Source organism: Cervus canadensis, chromosome 31 (genome assembly GCF_019320065.1).
Source record: "Cervus canadensis isolate Bull #8, Minnesota chromosome 31, ASM1932006v1, whole genome shotgun sequence".
Classification (NCBI taxonomy): Eukaryota; Metazoa; Chordata; class Mammalia; order Artiodactyla; family Cervidae; genus Cervus; species Cervus canadensis.
In genome coordinates, this window is record NC_057416.1 from 25,160,368 (window position 1) to 25,183,621 (window position 23,254).

Consider the following 23,254-nt stretch of genomic DNA (forward strand, 5'->3'; position numbering starts at 1 on the left):
GAGTTTATATCATGAAAGAGTATTTGATTTTGTCAAATGCCCATGTCAGTTGAGGTGGTCAGTTGTATTTCCTTCATTCTGTAAAAGTTACATATTACATTGATTGATTCTCTTATATTGAGCCACCTTTACATTCCTGGGATAAATCTCATTTGGTTCAGTTCAGTTCAGTTCAGTTCAGTCACTCAGTCGTGTCCAACTCTTTGCGACCCCATGAATCGCAGCACACCAGGCCTCCCTGTCCATCACCACCTCCAGGAGTTTACTCAAGCTCGTGTCTATCGAGTCGATGATGCCATCCAGCCATCTCATCCTCTGTCTCCCCCTTCTGCTCCTGCCCCCAATCCCTCCCAGCATCAGGGTCTTTTCAAATGAGTCAACTCTTTGCATGAGGTGGCCAAAGTACTGGAGTTTCAGCTTCAACATCAGTCCTTCCAATGAACACCCAGGACTGATCTCCTTGAGGATGAACTGGTTGGATCTCCTTGCAGTCCAAGGGACTCTCAAGAGTCTTCTCCAACATCACAGTTCAAAAGCATCAATTTTTCGGTGCTCAGCTTTCTTCACAGTCCAACTCTCACATCCATACATGACCACTGGAAAAACCATAGCCTTGACCAGATGGACCTTTGTTGGCAAAGTAATGTCTCTGCTTTTTAATATGCTGTCTAGGTTGGTCATAACTTTCCTTCCATGGAGTAAGCATCTTTTAATTTCATGGCTGCAATCACCATCTGTAGTGATTTTGGAGCCCCCAAAAATAAAGTCTGACACTATTTCCACTGTTTCCCCATCTATTTCCCATGAAGTGATGGGACCAACTAAGATGCCATGATCTTAGTTTTCTGAATGTTGAGCTTTAAGTCCACTTTTTCACTCTCGTCTTTCACTTTCATCAAGAGGCTTTTTAGTTCCTCTTCACTTTCTGCCATAAGGGTGGTGTCATCTGCATATCTGAGGTTATTGATATTTCTCCTGGCAATCTTGATTCCAGCTTGTGCTTCCTCCAGCACAGCGTTTCTCATGATGTACTCTGCATATAAGTCAAGTAAGCAGGGTGACATATACAGCCCTGGTGATGGTATGTAATTCTTTAAATTGAAACATTTTTTAACAGAATCACTGTGACTTCTGTTTTGAGAAGACGGTGGAGGCGACGGAAATAAGAGGTCATGTGGCTTGAACCAGGGTTTTTCTGTCCAGGTGGTCAGAGATGAGAAACGCCTCCTTTATGTCAAGTTTCTATATTTACATGGCTCTGTTTCTGAACATGATATATTTTGTTCCATTGATTTATATCTATTTTTATACCAATTCCACCCTATTTTAATTTATGTTTTTCTGAACTGCTTATGTTTAATAGAGGGATTCCCTGGGGCTTCCTTTGTGGCTCAGCTGGTAAAGAATCCGCAGTATGGTAGTATGGTAGACCTGTGTTTGATCCCTGGGTTGGGAAGGTCCTCTGGAGAAGGGAAAGGCTCCCCACACCAGTATTCTGGCCTGGAGAATTCCATGGACTCTACAGCCCATGGGGTCGCAAAGAGTTGGACAGGACTGAGTGACTTTCCCTTTCCCTGGTGGCTCAGACTGGAAAGAGTCTGCCTCCAACGTGGGAGACCCAGGTTTGATCCCTGGGTCGGGAAGATCCCCTGGAGAATGATATGGCAACCCACTCCAGTATTCTTGCCTGGAAAATCCCATGGATGGAGGAGCCTGGTGGGCTATAGTCCACAGGGTCTCAAAGAGTTGGAGACGACTGAGCGACTTCACTTTAGGAGTTCTCAAACTCTTTTTTATGTTTAATAGAGTGAATTTTTCTTTATTGGTCTTATTTTCTCAAAAAATACATTTTTTGGAATGCTCTTGACTATTTTCTTCTTTTAGTGAACTTTAATATAAGCTTGTGTGGTTTGATGAAAAATCCTGCTGACATCTTTTCTTGCGTTGCTTCTGGAGTGTAGTGATTTAATTAATTTTAAAGTTTTGAGTCTTAACTGTCCAGGAATTCAGTATGTCTTCTCTAGCCCTTTTTTGATGTCTTACTAAGCTTGCCTAGTTGTCTTTAAAATGGGTCTTATGTAGTTTACTTTAAGTTTATTCCTTGGCAGATGGTCATTTTTGCTGTTTTTGAGTTTAGATATAAATTATACTTTTTAATTGATTCTTGCTCATATATAGATAAATCCTTTCATTTGGATATGCTTATCTTGAATCTGGTCATCTCTGGAGTATTTCAGTCTTTTAATCAAGTTGATAACATTTTATAAAATCAAGTTACCTCAAAGTGATACTGGGGGACAAGTATTTTGGAGACTTTAGCTCTTTGATAGGAGTTAAGCTTACCTCTTGTGAAAACTGGTTACTAATAGCAGTCAGGCGCTACCTCCTCCCCCCGCCCCCCCAAAATGATCATCATCAGCATTTTTTTTGTGTGTGTGTGTTACATCTATGTTTATTAAAAACTGCCACAAACAAACAAAGCCTGTACAAAAAAGCTCCAGGTACATTATCGCTTAGGACCTCCAACTCCTCTGCCACAGCCACATACTCTTCCTCTGTCATGGATTAGTTCTCCCTTCCCCTCTACTTTGAAATAGTAGTCTTGAGAGACATTATCGCCTAGGACCCCCTCTTCCTCTGCCTCGGCCTCGGCCACGTCCTCTTCCTCGGCCTCGGCCTCTTCCTGCAACAGCTTCCCTTTTCTTAGACTTCACCTTCGGTTCCACATCCAAGAGCAGGGTGTCCAGAGGTAAGCTGTCCGGCAGAATGAAATACCGGATGTTATTTCCTCGGATACTCAGTGTCTCCAGCTGTACCTGCTCTCTGTTCTTCAGGGTCATTTTCACTGCTTTAAGATGCGTATTCATACTGACATCTACGCCTGTGATTGTTCCATGGACCTGTGTTCCATTCTTTAATTCAATGGTTACAGTTTCGTGACTCAATTTCATCAAAAATGAAATCAAAACAGTCCATCCCTGACTTGAAACATTTCGGAACTGGGTTTTATTACTTCTTGATAAACCTCTGCAGCTTCTAAGTACTCTTGCCGGCTCTGCATGCTCACGAGCTTCATCCTAGCGGTGCCGTCACCCTTTCGGCCCGATAGTACACAAAATCCGACCACCGACAGCCGAGGTCGGGCGTATGAATGGCCGGAAACACTTACTCTCAGGGCTCCGACATAGAGACCGCGCCGAGCGCCCATCATCAGCATTTTTATTATCATCTGCACCATCATTATTCTTCACTACTTCCCTCAGGGAACATAAAGGTTTAGCCTGTATCCTCCTTCACCTGCAGAGCAGTCAGCTTCTTTTAAAGGGTGATTTGCTTTCTTTTTTGATAAATGTTTTATATATGGGAGGATTAAGAAAGAGGTTGGTTTTGGAATAATTTCTTCACTGGGAAATAAGTGATTAGAATAATTTCACATTATCTCCCAATAAGTGGAACCAGTGACCTTCCCTCCCTTCCATTCAAGCCTTTGCTTCTTTCTAACTCCAGAGTCTTGTCTGAATTTTAGTCTGATTTAGTTCCACCTTTAGTCTGATAGGCTAGCTCTTCGGGGCAGGGCAGAGATTCACCCTCTCTTTAGGTCTCTCTGAGGCCAAGAAGGTAGAGGTGTGGGATCTCCCTAGTGTATTGTAGGAATAATAGAAGCAATTAGAAAAAATATCAAAGGTTTGTTGCTTCTTCTGATTTTGATCTGTAGCATGAGACATCACCTGTTGGCCTGTGATCTACTTTAGCTACTCATTTTTGAAATGAGGGCATCAGAGTGCGGTGGAAAGATCACTGGACTGGAAGATAACTTTTGGCTTCTGTACCATCACAGAATTGCTCATTTTTCCTTTTACTCATTTATAAAAACTTTCCCTGTCTGAAGAAGTTAATCTGAAGTTCTTGGCATTGGATAAACTTATGGTTGCTTTCAGAATCGTATATTAATTTTCTAATTTCTTTTTCACTCTGTCTCTATTTTTACCTTTTGCTATTCCTTTCACTTATTGTAAAATACTACACTTTTCTTTCTGTCTGAAAATCCTGAATTTCAGCCCAACACAGAGCTATGCATCCTAAGGTTCAATATCACCCCCATTTATTAAGTCCTAATTTTCTGTTACATTGCTTTTTAATGTTATTTTAATTCTTATTTTGATTTAAAGAAGATATGAAGCTCTGTTTATGAAATTTTGAAACTTTTGGTACTGTATGCTTTGTGTGGCTAGTATTTTTGTATGTTTGTGTGGGGCTAGTATTTTTAATCCTTATAATTTATTTTTATTTAAGATAAGGGGTTAAAGAAAAGAATTGGCCACATACTGTTATTTTCAATTATATTTGTGTGTTAGTTACAACACAAGCACCGAAAACTTGACTTAAACAGGCTTAACAAATAAGGAAACTTATTTTTAAAATGAACCTTGAAGGCTGAGGGAGGACTAACTTGAAGACTAGTTTAGTGCATTGACTGTAGCTTCATTTTTCATCTTTTCTATCTCCTGTGTATTGGCTTCATCCTCCAGCTAATTTCCATCACCGTGGCAAATTGGCTGTCGAAGGCCCAAGGCTTCCCATACTCAAAACAGGACATCTCTTGTGGTACTTTCATATAAGTGAAAAAAAAAAATTATTCTCAGAAGCCCCGTAAACGTCTCTTGTATCTCATTGGTCTGTCTTAGGTTGCAGTTTTTATTCTTAACCCAAAGCTAGGAGAATGCCTTGAGTTCAGGCCTGATTTTCTGAATCATCATTGTGACTGGGGGAATGGGATTTATTTTAGATCAGTTGGATTTTTCATGGGAGCTGGCAGTGGAGGCAACTTCCTTGAAGCACATTAGCTTTGCAAATAACTGGTCATTATCTGAATTAAATTTACAGTACTGTGCAAAGGGTACAGGGTGGAATGGATGCTGGGTAGCCAACTGTCAACGTCCTTTTGATAATGAGTCTTATAAAATTTCATCTCAGCCCATATGAAGTGACAGTGAAAAATAAAAAGGAAAAATAAGCAGCCTGAGAAAGTTTTAAATTGACTTACCTGAAAACTTTCTCTGCAGTTTCCCAGTTTATAGTCGCTGATTTTAGCTGACTGGCTATAGCTACTTACAGAACAGAGGAAATTCATTAAAAATAATGAATTATTCAGTTGGATAATGAAATTCAGTTATAAAGCACTTCGCTGTGCCATGGACTCAGTTCAGGTCAAGTCATGTTCCTGGTTTATGGGCAGTGCGACTTCTCAACGATGACACAGCATTATTCTTTTCCCCTGTTGCTAGCATTTTAATGACCTTTTTTTGTATTTATTTGGTTCTACTTATACTTTATTTCAATTAACTTTATTAACACAAATTTTAACTTACACTTTAAAAATATAAATTATATATTACATAATGTTTGACAGTTATGAATATTTAGTAGATACCTATAAAGAAATAGGTCTCTCGAAAGAAAAATCCTGTTACCTTTAAAATTGCAGTGATTTACTGTAGCTGAACCAAATGCTAATGGTGGTTTTATTTAGCCTTTGTAGTTTGTTTGCCTGGGTTATTTGGAGGGAAATTACGATTCAATAGATTAATGAAAGCCTCTTTAATTAGGGAATTTAATGAGGGCTTTGTCATGGATTCCATGGTTCTTTTTCCTCTGCCCCTTCCTATTCCTATTAGTGCATTGAAAAGTAGAAAAGAATTCTCAAAAACAATACAGAAGGATACCTTATAAGTTATATCCTTCACAGTAATTACAGATTGTGCATGCTTGTGTAGAAAAATGTGTGTGCATGTGTCTCTATGGGGACTTCCCAGGTGGCTCAGTGGTAAAGAATGTGCCTGCCAATGCAGGAGACGCAGTTTCATTCCCTGGGTTGGCGATATTCCCTGGAGAAGGAAATGGCAACCAACTTCTATATTCTTGCCTGGGAAATTCCATAGACAGAGGAGCCTGACAGGCTATAGTCCTTGGGGTTGCAAGAGTTGGACATGACTAAAACAACAGTGTGTCTTTATATGTATCTGTGTATATATATACATATATATAATTTATTATTGTTAGTCTCTCTGTCGTGTCTGACTCAAAGTGTCTAACTAAAATTTGGACATTGATAACCAGAGTGAATTGCTGAATCATTTAAGCTGCTTTGGTTTTATATTATGTATAACAAGGATGGCTATGTGTGTGAAGTCGCTCAGTCGTGTCTGACTCTTTGCAACCCATGGACTGTAGCCTACCAGGCTCCTCCGTCCATGGGATTTTCCAGGCAAGAGTACTGGAGTGGGTTGCCATTTCCTTCTCCAGAGGATCTTCCCCACCCAGGGATTGAACCCGGGTCTCCTGCATTGTAGGCAGACGCTTTACCGTCTGAGCCTCCAGGGAAGTCAGGATGACTATACTTGTATATAAATCTTTCTGGAGAATGCTGGTTATTTTTGTAAGATTAATTTTTAAAAATGTAACTTTAGGTGAAACGGTGTGAGAAGTAGAGAAGTATTTTGAGTGGAAATCATAGTATTGTGTGAAGAAATTTCCTTGGCCTACCTTCATGAAGATGGCTTATCTTTTGTTTACCCTAGGCTCTATTTAGACATTAATTTTCACACTAGACCATCAAACTAGTCCTTTTAATAATTTGACTATTGAAGCATTTGATTGATGCTGATAGTTGATGGACTGGAAGAACTGAGCTAGTGCCCCTCTCTGGATTCATCGTTTGTACTCCCAGTTTTATAGATGAGAAGGTAAATGATAGGCTGTGTGGGTGCTCCTCACGTCATTGTGGAATCCATAGGGTGAAGTAATGTGCCAGGCCAGCGTGAGTTGACACAGCAGACTCAGAAATGGGGAGAAAAGGAGACGTGCTCCAGTCTTAGGATAACTCCCCTCTTACTCCTCTAATTAAGTAGGTGTCCCAGACTATCACCCTGTTTCCTGTTTTGGCATATTCCTACTGTTTCTCAACTACTCATTCTGTAGTCTAACTCCAAAAATGTACCCAAGTATTTCACTCAAAGAATGTTTTATAAAGGGATATTGACTTAAAATTTCTAGAGATACTCAGACCAGCTGCTGGTACTGATTTGTCTACAGCCGAGGTTAGAATTAAGAGGCCTGCAGGAAACTGGGTCTTGGAAATTGGTATCAAACGGGAGATTGCGTAGTAACATCCATTTCTTTTGAAAATTTGGAAGGTCTGACAAAACTGGGACCATACTGACCATTGGCAAGCGTTAGCTGAAGCACTATCCTTCTAGTTTGTGCTGCAGCATAATGATATGGGTTATGGGTAATGCAGGATTTTGATGGTTGCATATTTTTTTATAATTTTCAAGCATAAAAACTTTTTATAAGGCAAACATTCAAAGATTTGCAGTAGGTTAAATCATATTTGAGCATTCTTTATGTAGATCATTTTATAAACTACTTGAGATCTATAACATGTATAGTTATGCACAGTAAGCATGGTTGAAAAGGGCTGTGTTGTGGCTGTATCCTTCTGACTTAACTGTTAAATAATTTCCTATCTGTTACTCACTTTAGTTGGGTATGTGTATGTTATTTAATCATTGGGAAACTTATATGTGTTCTTTGAATTTTCTTTCTTAATTTTCATAGTTTTACTGGAAGCATAGAAAAGAGCATGATTATTAGTTAATTATTACTATTAATAATTGAACATATGCAACTCAGTTGATTCAATAAAATAAGTCTTTGTAACTTCAGAAACTCATTAAAAAATATATTTGATTACCCTGAAGTGTTTTTTGTTTACTTTAAAATTTTTTAATTATTAAACTAAATGAAAATAAGTATTTCAGTACACTTAGTTTTTGTTTAATCTCCTTAATTTAAAAATATTGTTTTTTTGGATAGGATTTGTTTAGAAATGTTCACAAGAATACAGACAGGCTAAACAACAGAAAACTTTCCCTGAGGACTTAAAGACCTGTAGTATTTTAAGTACTTTATATACAAATAGATTTAATTTCCTTAGATACTTACTTTCCCATTTTTGATATCTAAGACTGATTAAAGCTGGAAAGTCATCCAGTTAATGAGTTGAACATAATAGTAAATATTTATTAGTCAATAATTAAGTAGTAAAGGATTATCTCAGAATTGGATTTGGTATTCCCAGAATTCTTCACTTTTCAGCCTAAATCAAATGGAGTAGGGGTGTCAGGCAGAATATTCTGATACTTTTTCATAAAACATTTATTTTATGAAACAAAAGATCTGAACTTTTGAAAGTGTCTGTGAGCACAAAATAAGAACAAATTTAAGAGACTGATAAAAGAAATAATCAGATTGAACTCAAGAAGCTAGTTACAGGATTGAACAGTTAATAGAACCCAGATTACCTCACTAGATTGCTAAATCTGCTTTTTTCCCCCCTGCTTATACAGAATAATATGTTTGGGACCAGTGAGGCAAAGGAAGTAGAAAAGTTGCCATTTTTCAGTTATTCTTTTAGAAGATAAGTTGAAGATTTATGGGCTGAAGACAACACTAGAAGAAGATTAATGAAAAAAGTGTTCATTGCAGTTATGAATTCGTAAATACTGGCAGTGGTCCTCAGCGGGCTTTATAGAATCTTTGAAAAATGCCTGGAAGGACATTATTTGCTTGGCGCAGAAGTTCCAAAACCAACTGGAGGTGAAAAATGAAGTGAAAAATGAATATTTTGAAACACATGAGAAATTATAGAAACTGGAAATGTGGGACTGGTAACAATAGGGACATAGAAAGGCTTTATGTTAAGTTCAACATAAAAAACCTGATATTCCTAGTTATGTGTTGTTTTATTCACAGAGAATCTCTTGTATATTAAAATTTACTTGTAGTTCTGAATTCTGCATTAAATAATGTCATAAAAATGGTGAATCTACTGAAATCCAAGTGGCTACAATGCCATCCTTTCAGCTTTAGGTGAAGAAATCTGATTAGCTATTTCATTACTGAAATAAGTTGACAGTCCAAAGGAAGATTTATAAGCTAAAGGGAAAAATTTCAAATTATTCTATGTGAATGACTCTGACTTTGCAGGTTTTTTGAAGTCTAATTATTGGCTTCAAAAAATGGTATCCTTAACTGACATTTTGAGCACTTGAATTAACTTAATCATCACTGTAGTGATCATGTGGAAAATGTATTAATGTGTAGTGACAAAATTTATGGATTCAGAGTAAAAATTCAACTTTGGCGGAGTGAAGTTAAAATAACTTTTAGAAGTGATTGTTTAATTGGTGTTATTTGAATCCTAAAGAAGGATTAATGTTATTGAGAAAAGCCAGTGTGTGCCAGATACAGAACTTTAGCATTGAAATTCTTGATATAAAAATATTCATTTGTATTTGAAGCTTATTTAACATCATCAGAAGAAATGAACATATTTCTCAGTAGAGGAACAGGGAAGCATTAAAGACTCTCAGTAGGCTTGAAGTTCAATTTAAGGAGATCGAATTGTTGGAATGCTGGTTAACAGTGAAAAAGGAGCTTTCAGTATGTCGGAGCAAAGCTTCCCCTTTTGCCATTTGCTACCATTGGCGCTAACAAAGCTTGTCCGTGATGGTTGCTATACGGAGTGTTAAGGATACGTTGTTTAAAGATCTAAATCAAGAATTTTGTGTAACCATGTTAAGCATAAAACCTAATATACAGAAGTTATTTCTTCTAAATAATTTCAAGATTGTTATTTTAAAAGTTTGAAAATTTTAATTTTATAAAGAAGATAGAAGTTTCACAGTATATTCACATTCCCAGATCCCATTCCCAGCATGCCATGAAAACAGTTTCATTTTCTGAATGTGCCATGAACTTGAAAATGTCCACTTCTGGTATAGAACTTCATTTATAAATGAATTGGACAATTGAAGACTGAAATTCTAACCGCTAGACCACCAGGGAATTCCTGAATTGGACAATTGAGAGTCATCATGTATTTGAGTAAAATCAACAGATATCAAATCACTTAGCTGAGTAGTTGACCCTTGATAAAAAAGAATTGTCTACGCAAAAAATAACTTAAAGAGTCCTTGTGAAAATGGATTCAGTGGATTCAATAGAAAATGTATTAAAGAACTGAAAATGGTGGAAAAGGACAATCGGAAGTTAGGAAAGGAATTAAAACATTGTTTCCTAAATAAAGTACTCATTAGAATTACTGTGGTAAAACAAATGAGGCTGAAAATTAAATTGGTATTTATTGAATGTGAAGAACTGATTGGGCTTAGGAAGCCTACTTGATATTTCCTGTCTTACAGGACTTAGAGGAGTTGTACTGGTGGGTTCTATGTGCTGGTGAGCTAGAGCTTGAGATTACAACTCTGGATACCTGTGAATCAAGACATTGGCTTCTAGAATTTCATGGAAGACTTAATATAGTCTCTTGGTGCTCAGTTTGCAGCTTTCTGATGGACCCTAGGAGCTGAGACTGCTGATGATAAATAGAATTATACGGGTAAAGTAAAATAACATTTTTCCCAAGGAATTCAGCATGAGGAACATCCAGAATAGGAAACTCCTGTTGAAACAGATCTTTGAAATAATTAAATCATAACTTTTACTAAAGAAAGAAATTACAGGCACATTTGGGGAGACTCAACTAGAGTGCAAAGAAACTTTCTGAAACTAATAGTCCAAATCTTAACATTGTAAAAGTTCAGTAAGGCAAATTGTAAAAGGACTTTGAAATGAAAGGGAGAATATTGAGAATGAAATTAGCATCTTGGAGATCAAGTAGAAGAGATGTCTTGTAATACTGAACAAAGTTAAGGAAAGTCATCATCAGGTGGGAAAAAATAGACATTAACAGAAGAAATTCAGGCAAGTTTTCACTGGAATGTGAATAAGTGGTATAGAAGGAAAAAAGGAATAGGTTATAGCAATTAATAACTAAACCAGTAACAGGGGTGTATTAGTTTGTTATAGCTGCTGCGATTAAGTACCACAAACTGGAAGACTCAACAGAAATGTAATATTCTGCAGTTTTAGAAGCTAGAAGTTCAATATCACATTGTTGGCAGAGTTTCTTTTTTTCTGAGGGCTATGAGGGAAAGAAAGGTCTGCTTCTGGCCTGCCTTCGTGGCTTGTAGATGACTTTTTCCATGTGTTTCTTCACATCATCTTCTGTCTATGCATGTCTTGTCTCTGTGTCCAGATTTCCCCTTTTTATAAAGACATCACTCATTTTGGATTAGGCACGGCCCTAATAACTTCATTTAAATTTGGTTACCTCTGTAATGACCCTGTCTCCAAACAAAGTGGCATTCTGAGGTACTTGGAGATTAGGACCCCAACCTGTCTTATAGTGGAGAGGCATACAGTTCATCCTGTAACAAGAGGAAAATTTTCTTAAGACTTGTAATCCTTTCCAGGGACTCGCTGATCCCAAGAAGAATAGAGTGGAGTGCTTTAAAATATAAAAATCCTTTAAAGTCTCTAAGGCTCCCAGATGGGAAAAATGTTACTCATAATTGAAGAAAGCAGCAGAAAAGCGATGGACTTTTTACTTGTGACGTTAAACGGCAGAAGACTGTGAGAGAACATCTGCAAACTGCTGAGAGACTGTTAGGCTCCGTCAACACATCATTCTCTTATCTGTCTGAAAAAATAGGTTTTTATATATGCAAGGGATCAGCACTTATCCCCTACATATTCTACCCGAGGAAAGCAATTGAAAAGAACGTCTGAGCAAACAATTGAATTCAGAACAGAGATCCAGGATAGGGCAGGATGAATTGAAAAGGAAACCATAGTAAGCAATATAAGCACTTACATATATATTTAAATTTATATGAACATTAAAATGGATGATGAAATTTGTAACAAAAATGTTCAGAAAACAGTAAGGATTTCTTGAAATAGAAAAACAGTACTAGAAAGCTAACAGGCTGTAACAGCCAAAACTGTATCAGTTAACTACTGTAACAGTAGTTAAGGGTGGGAAAGTCAAAACATTCTAAGTTTTCCCTTACTGGGTGGAGGGACAGTGTAAATGTCAGGTCTTGATGGGAAAGGGATATAGTTTTATTATTTTGCCCAGAGAGTGGAGTAATAGTAGGATGTGTAAAAAGTAAAGTTTTAACACTGAAAATGGTAAAAAAGAGTATGAATGGTAACTTCACCCAGTTGGAAAAAATGGACGAAGAGTAAGAGGAAACCAAAGAAAGGAAGATGAACATTAATCAAAAATGAAAGTTCTTACGCTAACTGTGAATGAGATGAATCTCCTTATTGAAAGACAGCATGTTCAAATTGGCGCTGTTCAAAACCAAAACCAGAAAAATAAACCACCACGAAAATCCCAGGTGTGTGTTGTTTAAAGCCAGCCTTTAAAAAAGTGATAAAGGTGAAAAGTGGTAGATAGTGGTGGATAGATAGGTGAGATTATTCTAGAAAAATCCAAACCAAAGCAAATGAAAATACATTGTTTATTTTAAAGAGGAACTTGGATGCAAAGAGCTGACTCATTGGAAAAGACCCTGATGCTGGGAAAGATTAAGGGCAGGAGGAGAAGGGGACGACAGGGGGTGAGATGGTTGGATGGCATCATCGACTTGATGGACATGGGTTTGGGTGAACTCCTGGAGTTAGTGATGGACAGGGAGGCCTGGCGTGCTGCGATTCATGGGGTCGCAAAGAGCCAGACACGACTGAGTGACTGAACTGAACTGAACTGAACTGGGATCCTTTAATGGCTCAAATAAGAAATGATAAGATTTGATTTTGGAAAAAGATGTGTGAACATTGCTCATACCCAACAAGGTAACAGCTCAATATATAGTTTAAAAATTCTATTATTCAATGACTTAGATCCCTTCCAAGAATAACCTTTATCTGATCAATGATTAAAAGCCTCATGTATGCAGAAGAATTTCTCTACTGTGAATTATTCTCCAACTTTCCTTTTCTGTGTGCTTTTTATCTGGTACAAGATGTAAGTATTAGTAAGTTTGATAAAAATGTTAGGTTTGTAAACAAGTTTACTTTCAAATTCTTAACCTGGAGGCATCTAGACAGAATTTTGTGTCCAAAAAAGAGTATTTCCATCTAAAAATTAGACATTTTAAATTAAAATGATTTCAATCTTATTGTTGGCTATAGGGAAGTGTTACTGAGGTTTATTTCTGTTCTGGCAGTGTGAATGATTACTTACAGTATTATAAGATTTTATAGTTGTTTTTATAGAGTTGTTTATTATTTGCAGAAAACAATTTTCTGGCAGTTTTGTGAATGATCTACTCTGTATATAGCAAAACTTGTTTTCCAGTTTAATAAAAATGTATTTTAAGATTAAGAATAGACTCTTTCCCTATGTGTGTTGTGTGTATGTACACATACTTTGGGATTAACTTTCGACTTTCCTGTTAAGGGCTTTGGATTTGTGGCAGATCAGTTCAGTTCAGTCGCTCATTCATGTCCGACTCTTTGTGACCCCACAGACTGCAGCATGCCAGGCCTCCCTGTCCATCACCAACTCCCAGAGCCTACTCAAACTCATGTCCATTGAGTCGGTGATGCCATCCAACCATCTCATCCTCTGTCGTCCCCTTCTCCCACCTTCAGTCTTTCCCAGTGTCAGGGTCTTTTCTGATGAGTCAGCTCTTCTCATCAGGTGGCCAAAGTATTGGAGTTTCAGCTTCAGCATCAGTCCTTCCAATGAGTATTCAGGACTGATTTCCTTTAGGATGGACTGGTTGGATCTCCTTGCAGTCCGAGGGACTCTCAAGAGTCTTCTCCAACACCACAGTTCAAAAGCATCAATTCTTCAGTGCTGAGCTTTCTTTATAGTCCAACTCTCACCTCCATACATGACTACTGGAAAAGCCATAGCTTTGACTCGACGGACGTTTGATGGCAAAGTAATGTCTCTACTTTTTTAATATGCTGTCTAGGTTGGTCATAACTTTTCTTCCAAGGAGCAAGCGTCTTTTAATTTCATGGCTGCAGTCACCATCTGCAGTGATTTTGGAGTTCCAAAAAGTAGTCTGTCACTGTTTCCATTGTTTTCCCATCTATTTGCCATGAAGTGATCGAACTGGATGCCATGATCTTAGTTTTCTAAATGTTGAGTTTTAAACCAACTTTTTCACTCTCCTCTTTCACTTTCATCAAGAGGCTCTTTATTTCTTCTTCACTCTCTGCCATAAGGGTGGTGTCATCTGTATATCTGAGGTTATTGATATTTCTCCTGGAAATCTTGATTCCAGCTTGCATTTCATCCAGCATATATTTTATCTTATGACATATAATGCAGGTGGTAGTGCTAACACTCAAGTTGTTATTTCTGATTGACTGAATCATAGATCTTCCTCAGTGCCAGACTTTGCTAATGATTCAAAGAGTACAGGCAAGCTTGAAGTGCAGATGGAATATTACTTTCTTTTTGTTTTTTGGAGGAACCCCAAACTCTCACACACAGATTCCAAAAAATGTCCTTTTCTTCTGCATTAGTACATGTTATGGTTTTGGATTAGCAGAATAGTTTTGAGCAGTTAAAAAAAAATTGCACAAAGGAAGTTGTCTTCATTTTGGAACTCCTCTGTTTTATATTATCTTAATTGTACAGCTTGCTGACTACCTCCCATTTTCCAGACATAAATTAATAAATCCATCAATCCAAGCTTATTTATGATAAGCAATCTAGATAGGTTAGTTATATCTGGCTAACAACATTTTCTAGATAGATGCTCTTTGGGATGTTTTGGGTAGTAGATACCATTGATAGATGAGCTTGGTGGCTCAGTGGTTGAGATCTTTCATTCCCACTTCCTTAATAGAGTGAGTGAGTTACCTTCTACTATAGTTAACTGTTTCCTTCCCAAGGTATAAGAGTGAGTTTGTATGACAGATTTGTTTGCCAAAGTAATCTTTAAAAATTTTCTTTCGTACATTATTAGTGTTATCAGTTTTGGGGGTTTATGCTTGGGAAAAAAAACTTTTTTTTTTTTGGGGTTTATGCTTGGGAAAAAAAAAGAACTTAATGGATACTTGCTGGATGCTGCTTAATTTCTTCAGAGTTTATAATATCAATAGGGATGACAAGCTAACCCATAATCATAAATAGTTGCTTTGATTATTTCATGTTGATATCATATTTCATCATAAGAATCTTCAGGTATATATTAAAGTCTGCTGTGCGTTTACTAGAAATTTGAAATGTCAGGAACTAAGGTTGGGGTTTGAAGAGTTTTATTAAGAACTTAAGGCCACTTCAGTTTATTGTGTAAAGTGGCACGAGGAGATGGCTCTGTTTTACCTTTAACAGAGTATGTCATAGTGTTCCTAGCCATTGTGTTTCTGTAACCATTCTTGAAGTGCAGTTTACATTGAGGAGAGCCCTCAAAGCTCATAATAGAGTTTTAAAAATACTCCCAATGAAATAGAGAGACTAGTTCACTTGATAGGCCAAGAGTGTAATAAAAACCCTTAATATAGAAAAGCTTTTCTGTCTTTTCAGGTAGATTTGTGAACAATTTAACAGTTTCATGAGTTTACTTATATCTTAGGAAATATGATAAGAAAATTAAAGTTATCAAAAATTTATAGAAATTTATATACCCAGAGATTCTCATTGTGAATGAGATAAAGATTATTTTTTTAAGAGATCAAAGTCACAGAATAATAGAATTTTGAAACTGCTAGAAGCTTAGAATTTAGAACTCTATTAAACTGCCTCACTTATTTTAAAAAGAAGAAATACTAAATGAATGGCTTTTAGAGCTAGCATGTTGTTTCTTCTTTTGCGATTCTGGCTCTTACATCCTGTGTTTGTGCCCAGATGCCATAGCTTACTTTAAATATGTATGTTTGGCTCTTCAGTCATGTTGATTGGTCTGTCTGTAGGTTTTCTTACAAAGACTGGATTTATTCATAGAATAATCATTCTTTGGGTTTTGCAACTAGGACCTTTTAAAGATGAGTGAACGAACGTTGGAAAAAGGACAGCAGCGGAAACTTCCTGAATGGATGTCTACACAGAAGATCTATACAGTAAAAGCAAAAAAGGTTGCAGTTCATCAGTAATTCTTTCAGATGGAAAATTTAACGTATATTTGACTGTAAACTGAGTTCATCCTCACTTATAAACTTCAAGCCATTATTTACTTTTAGAGTTGTTGTGAATGAACCAGAATCTAGTCATTGAATGGATGAGTGGGATTAAATTTTAATTGGGTTTACAATATAAGAATTCTTATTCTGTTTTCCCTTTTTATCTAGTTCACATGGCTGGTCTTGCCAATTTGTTCCGATTCAGATTGTGATTTAGACAATATTTATTTTGGTGAATTTTTTTATGGTCAAGTGAATTTTAAGTCCTGATAGATTTAAGCTTCACCAACCAGTCTTTAGCATTTTAAGGCAACATTATTGCATCTAGAAGACTAATCTAACTGCAGAAAAGCATTAATAAAATAAATGCTTTTATGAAAATAGGGTAGAAGTTTGCAAGTAAATTTGTTAGAAAAATAATTTTACAGTAAATAGCTTCATCTTTGTTAAATTGTCCATATGACTCATTAGTCTATAAAGCTTTAGTTGATAAAACTTAGAGCTATAATTTGCCATGTTTCAGTGAATTATATTATTTCAATGAACATTTATTATTTAATGTGACTTTTATTTGTGCCTCTTTGGAATTTTGTTTAGCTCAAGGCATCTGTTCAGAAGAGTGTTTTGGAAGATGACCTGCCCTTCTTAGAATTCACTGGATCCATTGTGTACAGTTATGAAGCTAATGATTGTTCTTTGCTCTCAGAAGATATTAGGTAATGATTTAAATTTCCAACTTTCATTTGAATTTGGACCCTTAGACTATAAGCCTTATGGTAGTATTTGTAAGTGTACTGAGTTTTATAGTGGAGGTGTGTTTAGTACATAGTTATACATGTAAAATATCACTAATTCTACTTTTTAAATAAAAACTTAAAATTTCCGAATTAAATATGTAATGTCCCTGTTTGTTCATTCATATACCTTTGTATTACTTTAGCTTATTTTTAATCTTTTCAATACTTAAGATATTATATATAGAATTACTGAACACACCAGTTTAGGAAAACATGCAAAAGTTATTCAACCTCTAACACGTCCCTTTCTATTTCATTAAAAATACCAACATTGTAATATTGAATAGTGGCTGTGACTGTCTCTGTTGCATTTAATTAGCAGCAGTTATAGCAAATGGTCCTTTAAAAGAACTTTAAAAATGATTATTAATATTTTTTAAATCATCAAATTAGTGTTCTGTAATAATGTAGTCTAAGGCTCTTCAAGCATTTTACAAGGAGAAGTAGTAGGAGATTCATTCAGATCTTTGATGTTACTATCGTTGTCCTTTTTTTTGTTGTTTTTTTTAAATTACTGTTTACATATTGGACCTCCCTGGTGTCTCAGACCGTAAAGAATCTACCTGTAACGTGGGAGACCTGGATTCAATCCCTGGGTTGGAAAGATCCCCTGGGGAAGGGAATGGCTACCCATTCCAGTATTCTTGCTTGGAGAATCCCCATGGACAGCGGAGCCTGGTGGGCTACAATCCATGGGGTTGCAAAGAGTCAGACGTGACTGAGCTTAGGACTCAGCATACACATAGCATACATTGGCTTGAAAGAAGCAGAGGTAAGTTAAGCTGTTTATTAATGGTCTCCTGGTAGATATATTCTAGAAAGAGCAGTCAGGTGACCTCACTCCCACAATAGTTCACTGGCTATATTTGGGTCTCATCAAATAGAACTAAGTTTGTCTTACAGAGAAAATAAAATCTGTTGTTTATGATTATGTATTAACTCTACCATCTTACCTTTAACAATGCTATAGTATGTCCTGTCTGAAGGTAGTAAGCCTAAGTGTCTTGAAGGGTGTAGTTCTGATGAATTGTGTGATTTATGGAAGATAAGCAAGTAGTTTTTTTTTTTTTTGCTTCACCTCATCCCAGGTTTTCAGCAATTTGATTATGATGTGCCTTTGTGTAGTGTGGTTTGTGTTTGTCTTGCTTGGGGGTTCAGTGAACTTTTTGGATCTGTGGATTTATAGTTTCATTATGTTTGAATAATTTCTTCAAATGTTTTTTCTCTCACATCCTGTTTTTCTCTTCTGCCACTCTGCATGCATGTAGGTTACATTGCTTGATACAGCAACTGTGTTCTTGGTCATGAGGCTCTTTGTCTTAAAAATTGGTCTTGGGCTCTGTCTTCAAGTTCCCTTGTTTTTTTATTCTGTAGTATCTGATCAGCTGTTATGCCATCCTGTGAATTTAAAATCTTGTTGTATTTTTCATGTCTGGAAGTTCTATTGTTTTTTTTTTAAATACCATCCATTTTGGCTCTTACCATATTCATATTCATAAAAAGCAGAGACATCACTTTGCCAGCAAAGGCCCATCTAGTCAAGGCTATGGTTTTTCCAGTGGTCATGTATGGATGTGAGAGTTGGACTATAAAGAAAGCTCAGTGCTGAAGAATTGATGCTTTTGAACTGTGGTGTTGGAGAAGACTCTTGAGAGTCCCTTGGACTGCAGGGAGATCCAACCAGTCCATCCTAAAGGAGATCAGTCCTGGGTGTTCTTTGGAAGGACTGATGCTGAAGCTGAAACTCCAGCACTTTGGCCACCTGATGGAAAGAGCTGGCTCATTTGAAAAGACCTTGATGCTGGGAAGGATTGAAGGTGGGAGGAGAAGGCGATGACAGAGGATGAGATGGTTGGATGGCATCACCGACTCAATGGACACGAGTTTGGGTAAACTCTGGGAGTTGGTGATGGACAGGGAGGCCTGGCGTGCTGCGGTCCACGGGGTTGCAAAGAGTCGGACACGACTGAACTGAACTGATATTCATGTTTTCTTTTAAATCTTTGAACATATTCGGCATATTTATAATAGCTGTGTTAATATACTCTTTTGTTAATTCCATTATACTTATTATTTTTCTATTAAATGACTATTATCCTGCTTATAAGTCATGTTTTCCTGTTTCTTTTCTCATGTCTGGTGATTTTTGATTAGATGTTATGATCTTATCCGGTTGAATGTTAGATTTTGTTGTCTTCCTCCAAAGAAAGGAGCTTTGCTGTGTTGGGCAGTAAAGTCACCTGAAAATCAGTTTTACACTTTGAGACTTGTTTTTAAGTTTTTAGGCCTGATGTCAGTAACCTTTATTCTGGGCATGATTTAGTCTGTAATGGGTGTGACCTTTCTGGAGTCTTTGCTGGCTGCCCCAGGTGATCAGAACGAATCTCCCTGCTCCAGCTTTGCAGAGCTCAATGCCTCTTGCCTCTGTGTAAGCCGTAGGAGTTTCCAGACTGCAGTTCCCTGGTTTTTCTTTGTCCAGCCTCAGTTTCTCTCTGTGCTGGCATGTCCTTTGCTGCCTGGCTCCCTCCTCCCCAGAACTCTGCCCGCATCTTCCAGCTGCTTCCCCTTCTCGTTCTGAACTCTGTCCTCCCAATTCCGTGCTCTGCTTTGGACTCTCCTCCCTGTTCTGTTGTCTAGAATGTTGCAGGTGGAAATCTGGGGCAGCATTTGGGCTTACACTTGATTTCCTCACCTCAGAGAGCATAGTCCTCTAGGGCCTGTTGTCCAGTGTCTGGAAACTCTTGTTTATGCATTTTGTTCAATCTTCTTTATTTGTTCATGGGGGACAGTTACGACTGATCAGTGTTATTTCATCTTAGCCCAAAACAGAGGTTGAGTTTTTTAAAAATTTATTAAATAGGTTTTTCACTTTTAACAACTGTGAAGCAGGCAAATATAAGCAATAATTTAACATGCACCCATCGTCCTTCCACTAGCTTTGTCAAACCTTAAATCTTCCTTTTCTTCAAATCTTTATTAAGACAAAACAATAAAATACAGCTCATGTATGCTCTTTCTGATTCTCTTCTGAGGTCCTCTGAGCTAACTTCTATCATGAGTTCAGTGTTTAGTATTCCCTCACATATTTTCTATGATTTTCATAATTTTATGTCCCCCCCAATATCATATACTATTACTTTGCCCATTAAGAAACTTTCAAAATAATACTATCAAACTCTGTGTATATTCTTCCACTTGTCTTTTTCACTCAACACTTTATGTTCTTGTGAATTTTTCTTTTTGGTTTGGTATGTGAGGTTCTATTTAAACTTTTATATAGTATTACATTGTCTCAGTATATCATAATTTATTCACTCTTTTGTTGATGGAAATATAGTGTTTCCATTTTTGCTAGTCAGAATAGTATTGCAGTGAACATTCTTAAACATTTCTAATTATGCACATATAAGTTTCATATATTTATGAGAAAATCTTGTCAGTTCATACTGTTCATACATCTTTAGCTAGATATCATTAGAGTTTTTTCCAAGAGGATTATCAGTTTAAAAATTCACCAGTATGTGAGTGGTCCCACTGGTAGTTTTCTTTATCAGCATTCAGTATTGTGGAGCTTTAATTTTTGTTAGTCAGATAGATGTGAAATTGTAAAGATTCAATTTACGTTTCTCTGACTTCAGAGATTTTGTGTCTTCATATATATATATATTTGAATTTACTGGCCATTTTGATTTCCTCTGGGGAATCGTGTGCTCCGTTGGTCAGTCGTGTCCACCTCTGTACGACCCCATGGACAGTAGCCCACTAGGCTTCTCTTGTCTATGGAATTTTCCAGGTAAGAATAGTGGAGCGGGTTGCTGTTTGCTACTCCAGGGGATGATCTTCCCAATCCAGGGATTGAGCCCCCGTCTCTTGCGTTTCCTGCATTGGTAGTCAGATTCTTTTCCTGATGGTGCAGCCATCTGGGAAGCCCTCCTTTGGGGAATTACCTGTTCATATTTCTACCCCCTTTTTTTAAACTGGATTATTTATCTTTTTTGTATTGACTTTTCAAGGAATTTTTTAGTATTGGATTGGTGAAAAAGTTCACTTGGGTTTTTTCTGCAACATCTTGTGGAAAAACCAGAATGAACTGTTTGGCTAACCTAATATTTTCTGACTATTGTATGAATATGTATGTTGCATGTATTACGATATCCTCTACAGGCTGTGGCTTGTCTTTTAACATGTTTAATGATGTCTTCAGTGATGCAGAAATTAAAATTTTAATGAAATAATTTATGCTTTTTCCCCCCACTTAGCATGAGTCTCTCTAATGGAGATGTGGTAGGATTTGACATCGAGTGGCCACCAGTGTACAAGAAGGGGAACCTGGGCAGAGTGGCGCTCATTCAGCTGTGTGTGTCGGAGAGCAAGTGTTACTTGTTCCATGTTTCTTCTATGTCAGGTTGGTGTCTCTTATTTTTGTATGGTAGATAATTGTATTATGTCAGCTTTGTCCACATGAAATTAAGCTCTTGAATTAACGGGAGCCTCTCTCACCACCTCATATTTAAGTATTTATATTTAAGTATTCACTCATATCCCTGTTTTATTTAATTTTCATGTCACATCTGTCAGTCAGTGATATTATTCCTGTTTCAGAGGGTAGAGAACTGAAGTGTAAAGGGGCTAAATGTTAGTGATAATAGAGTTATTAGCATTTAAATTAGTTGTTTTTCTTGTCATTTATCAGTCAGGACTTTTTGCTTTAGGTGAAAAAAAAAAGCTCTCAAAAACACTCAAGGTAAGTGTTGGTTTCTGAATTTAATCTCAAATTTAAATATAAACATAGAATGTGTATGAAGTAGAACATAAATCTGTCATGTTTGATAGAACCTATGGGAATAAATATTATATATTATTATATAAATATTAATAAAAATATTATAGTTTTCCCTCAGGGACTAAAAATGTTGCTTGAAAATGAAGCAATTAAAAAGGCAGGTGTGGGAATTGAACAAGATCAGTGGAAACTTCTACGTGACTTTGATATCAAATTGAAGAGTATTGTGGAGCTGACAGATGTTGCCAATGAAAAGGTAGACATAATACATAGATTATTTTCAGAATACAAACAAAATAAATTTGTGTTTTACAGAATGTCCCTTCTGAGTGTTAAATTTTTTTGGAGAGACTATTTTAAGCTACATAATGTTTTTATAAAAAAGAAGTCCCTAATGCGTGTCTCATAATGAAAACTTTCAGTTCTAATCAGTTGCCTTAGCAAATAATTTTTTTTAAGCAAGCATCCTCTCCCATATTTAGTACTATTTCACTTTGTTTTATATATTTGCAAATTTAATTACTGTATTTAAAGTTTCTCTCTTTAATCCATCTATATCAATATCCCCCCCCCCCCTTTTTTTGAGGCAAACATAATGCAGCTCTTGTGGTGTGATGCTCTTAGTGGAAGTTTGACCATCATTTCCACGGCCCATATTTCACATCTTTTATTAATGCAGTCATTTAGGTTATGTTCTCACATTAGCCAAGTGTTCGTTTGGCTGAGAAGTTGAAAAATCACCAACCTATTCAACTTTTGTCCATGAATGATACTTTGACAGTCCAAGAATTTTAATACCTACATTGAGGAAATGATAGAATTACATTCTTGTAAGGTAGATTGCAAATAAGGTTTTTAGTGACTGGAAATCTAAGGACTATCTCTGCCTTATATTTTGGTGTAACATTTTCAACTTTATGTGTGACGTGGTCATTTGGTATCAGAAATATCTAAGAATACATGGAAAGAAATAACTTTTGCTGAGTTGATTTTTCATTATTTTTAGCTGAAATGTATAGAGAGCTGGAGCCTCAGTGGTTTGGTTAAACACCTCTTTGGTAAACAGCTTCTGAAAGACCGGTCTATCCGCTGTAGCAACTGGAGTAAGTTTCCCCTCACTGAGGACCAGAAACTGTATGCAGCCACTGATGCTTATGTAGGTACCAAAGATCTTTTTCAAAAATTAATTTTTATTAGAATATGGTTGCTTTACAATGTTGTGTTAGTTTCTACAGTATAGCAAATGAATCAGCCACACATATACATGTATCCCCTCTTTTTTGGATTTCCCTCCCATTTTAGGTCATCACAGAGCATTGAGTAGAGTTTCCTGTGCTATACAGTAGGCTGTCATTAGTCATGTTTTATACATAGTAACCGTGAAATTAAAAGATGCGTGCTCTGTGGAAGAAAAGCTATGACGAACCTAGACAGTGTTTTAAAAAGCAGAGATATCACTTTGCCAACAAAGGTTCATGTAGTCAAAGCTGTGGTTCTTCCAAAATAGTCATGTATGGATGTGAGAGCTGGACCATAAAGAAGGCTGAGCACTGAAGAATTGATGCTTTTGAAGTATGGTGCTGGAGAAGACTCTTGAAAGTCCCTTGGACAGTGAGCA

The 23,254-nt window shown here is 36.7% G+C and overlaps 2 protein-coding genes across 10 annotated transcripts in view; one reads left to right on the forward strand and one right to left on the reverse strand.

Moving 5' to 3' along the window:
• The window catches only part of WRN (WRN RecQ like helicase), a 124,865-nt gene that overhangs the window by 4,205 nt on the left and 97,406 nt on the right, over window positions 1-23,254 (forward strand). For 3 of the 9 annotated variants that reach the window (XM_043454658.1, XM_043454657.1, XM_043454656.1), the window contains exons 2-6: window positions 15,910-16,011; window positions 16,654-16,772; window positions 21,113-21,258; window positions 21,744-21,892; window positions 22,643-22,792. In XM_043454658.1, the coding sequence (XP_043310593.1) occupies window positions 15,922-16,011; window positions 16,654-16,772; window positions 21,113-21,258; window positions 21,744-21,892; window positions 22,643-22,792 (654 nt within the window). In that variant the 5' untranslated portion in view covers window positions 15,910-15,921. Of the gene's footprint in view, window positions 1-10,265; window positions 10,463-15,909; window positions 16,155-16,653; window positions 16,773-21,112; window positions 21,259-21,743; window positions 21,893-22,642; window positions 22,793-23,254 lie in introns of those variants that run through there. The other 6 variants (XM_043454654.1, XM_043454655.1, XM_043454660.1 and 3 more) reach the window with 5 other exon arrangements.
• On the reverse strand, window positions 2,554-2,962 carry LOC122432627 (small nuclear ribonucleoprotein Sm D1-like). Its single transcript, XM_043454670.1, has one exon. The coding sequence runs from the start codon at window positions 2,949-2,951 to the stop codon at window positions 2,613-2,615; it is 339 nt and encodes a 112-aa protein (XP_043310605.1). The 5' UTR covers window positions 2,952-2,962; the 3' UTR covers window positions 2,554-2,612.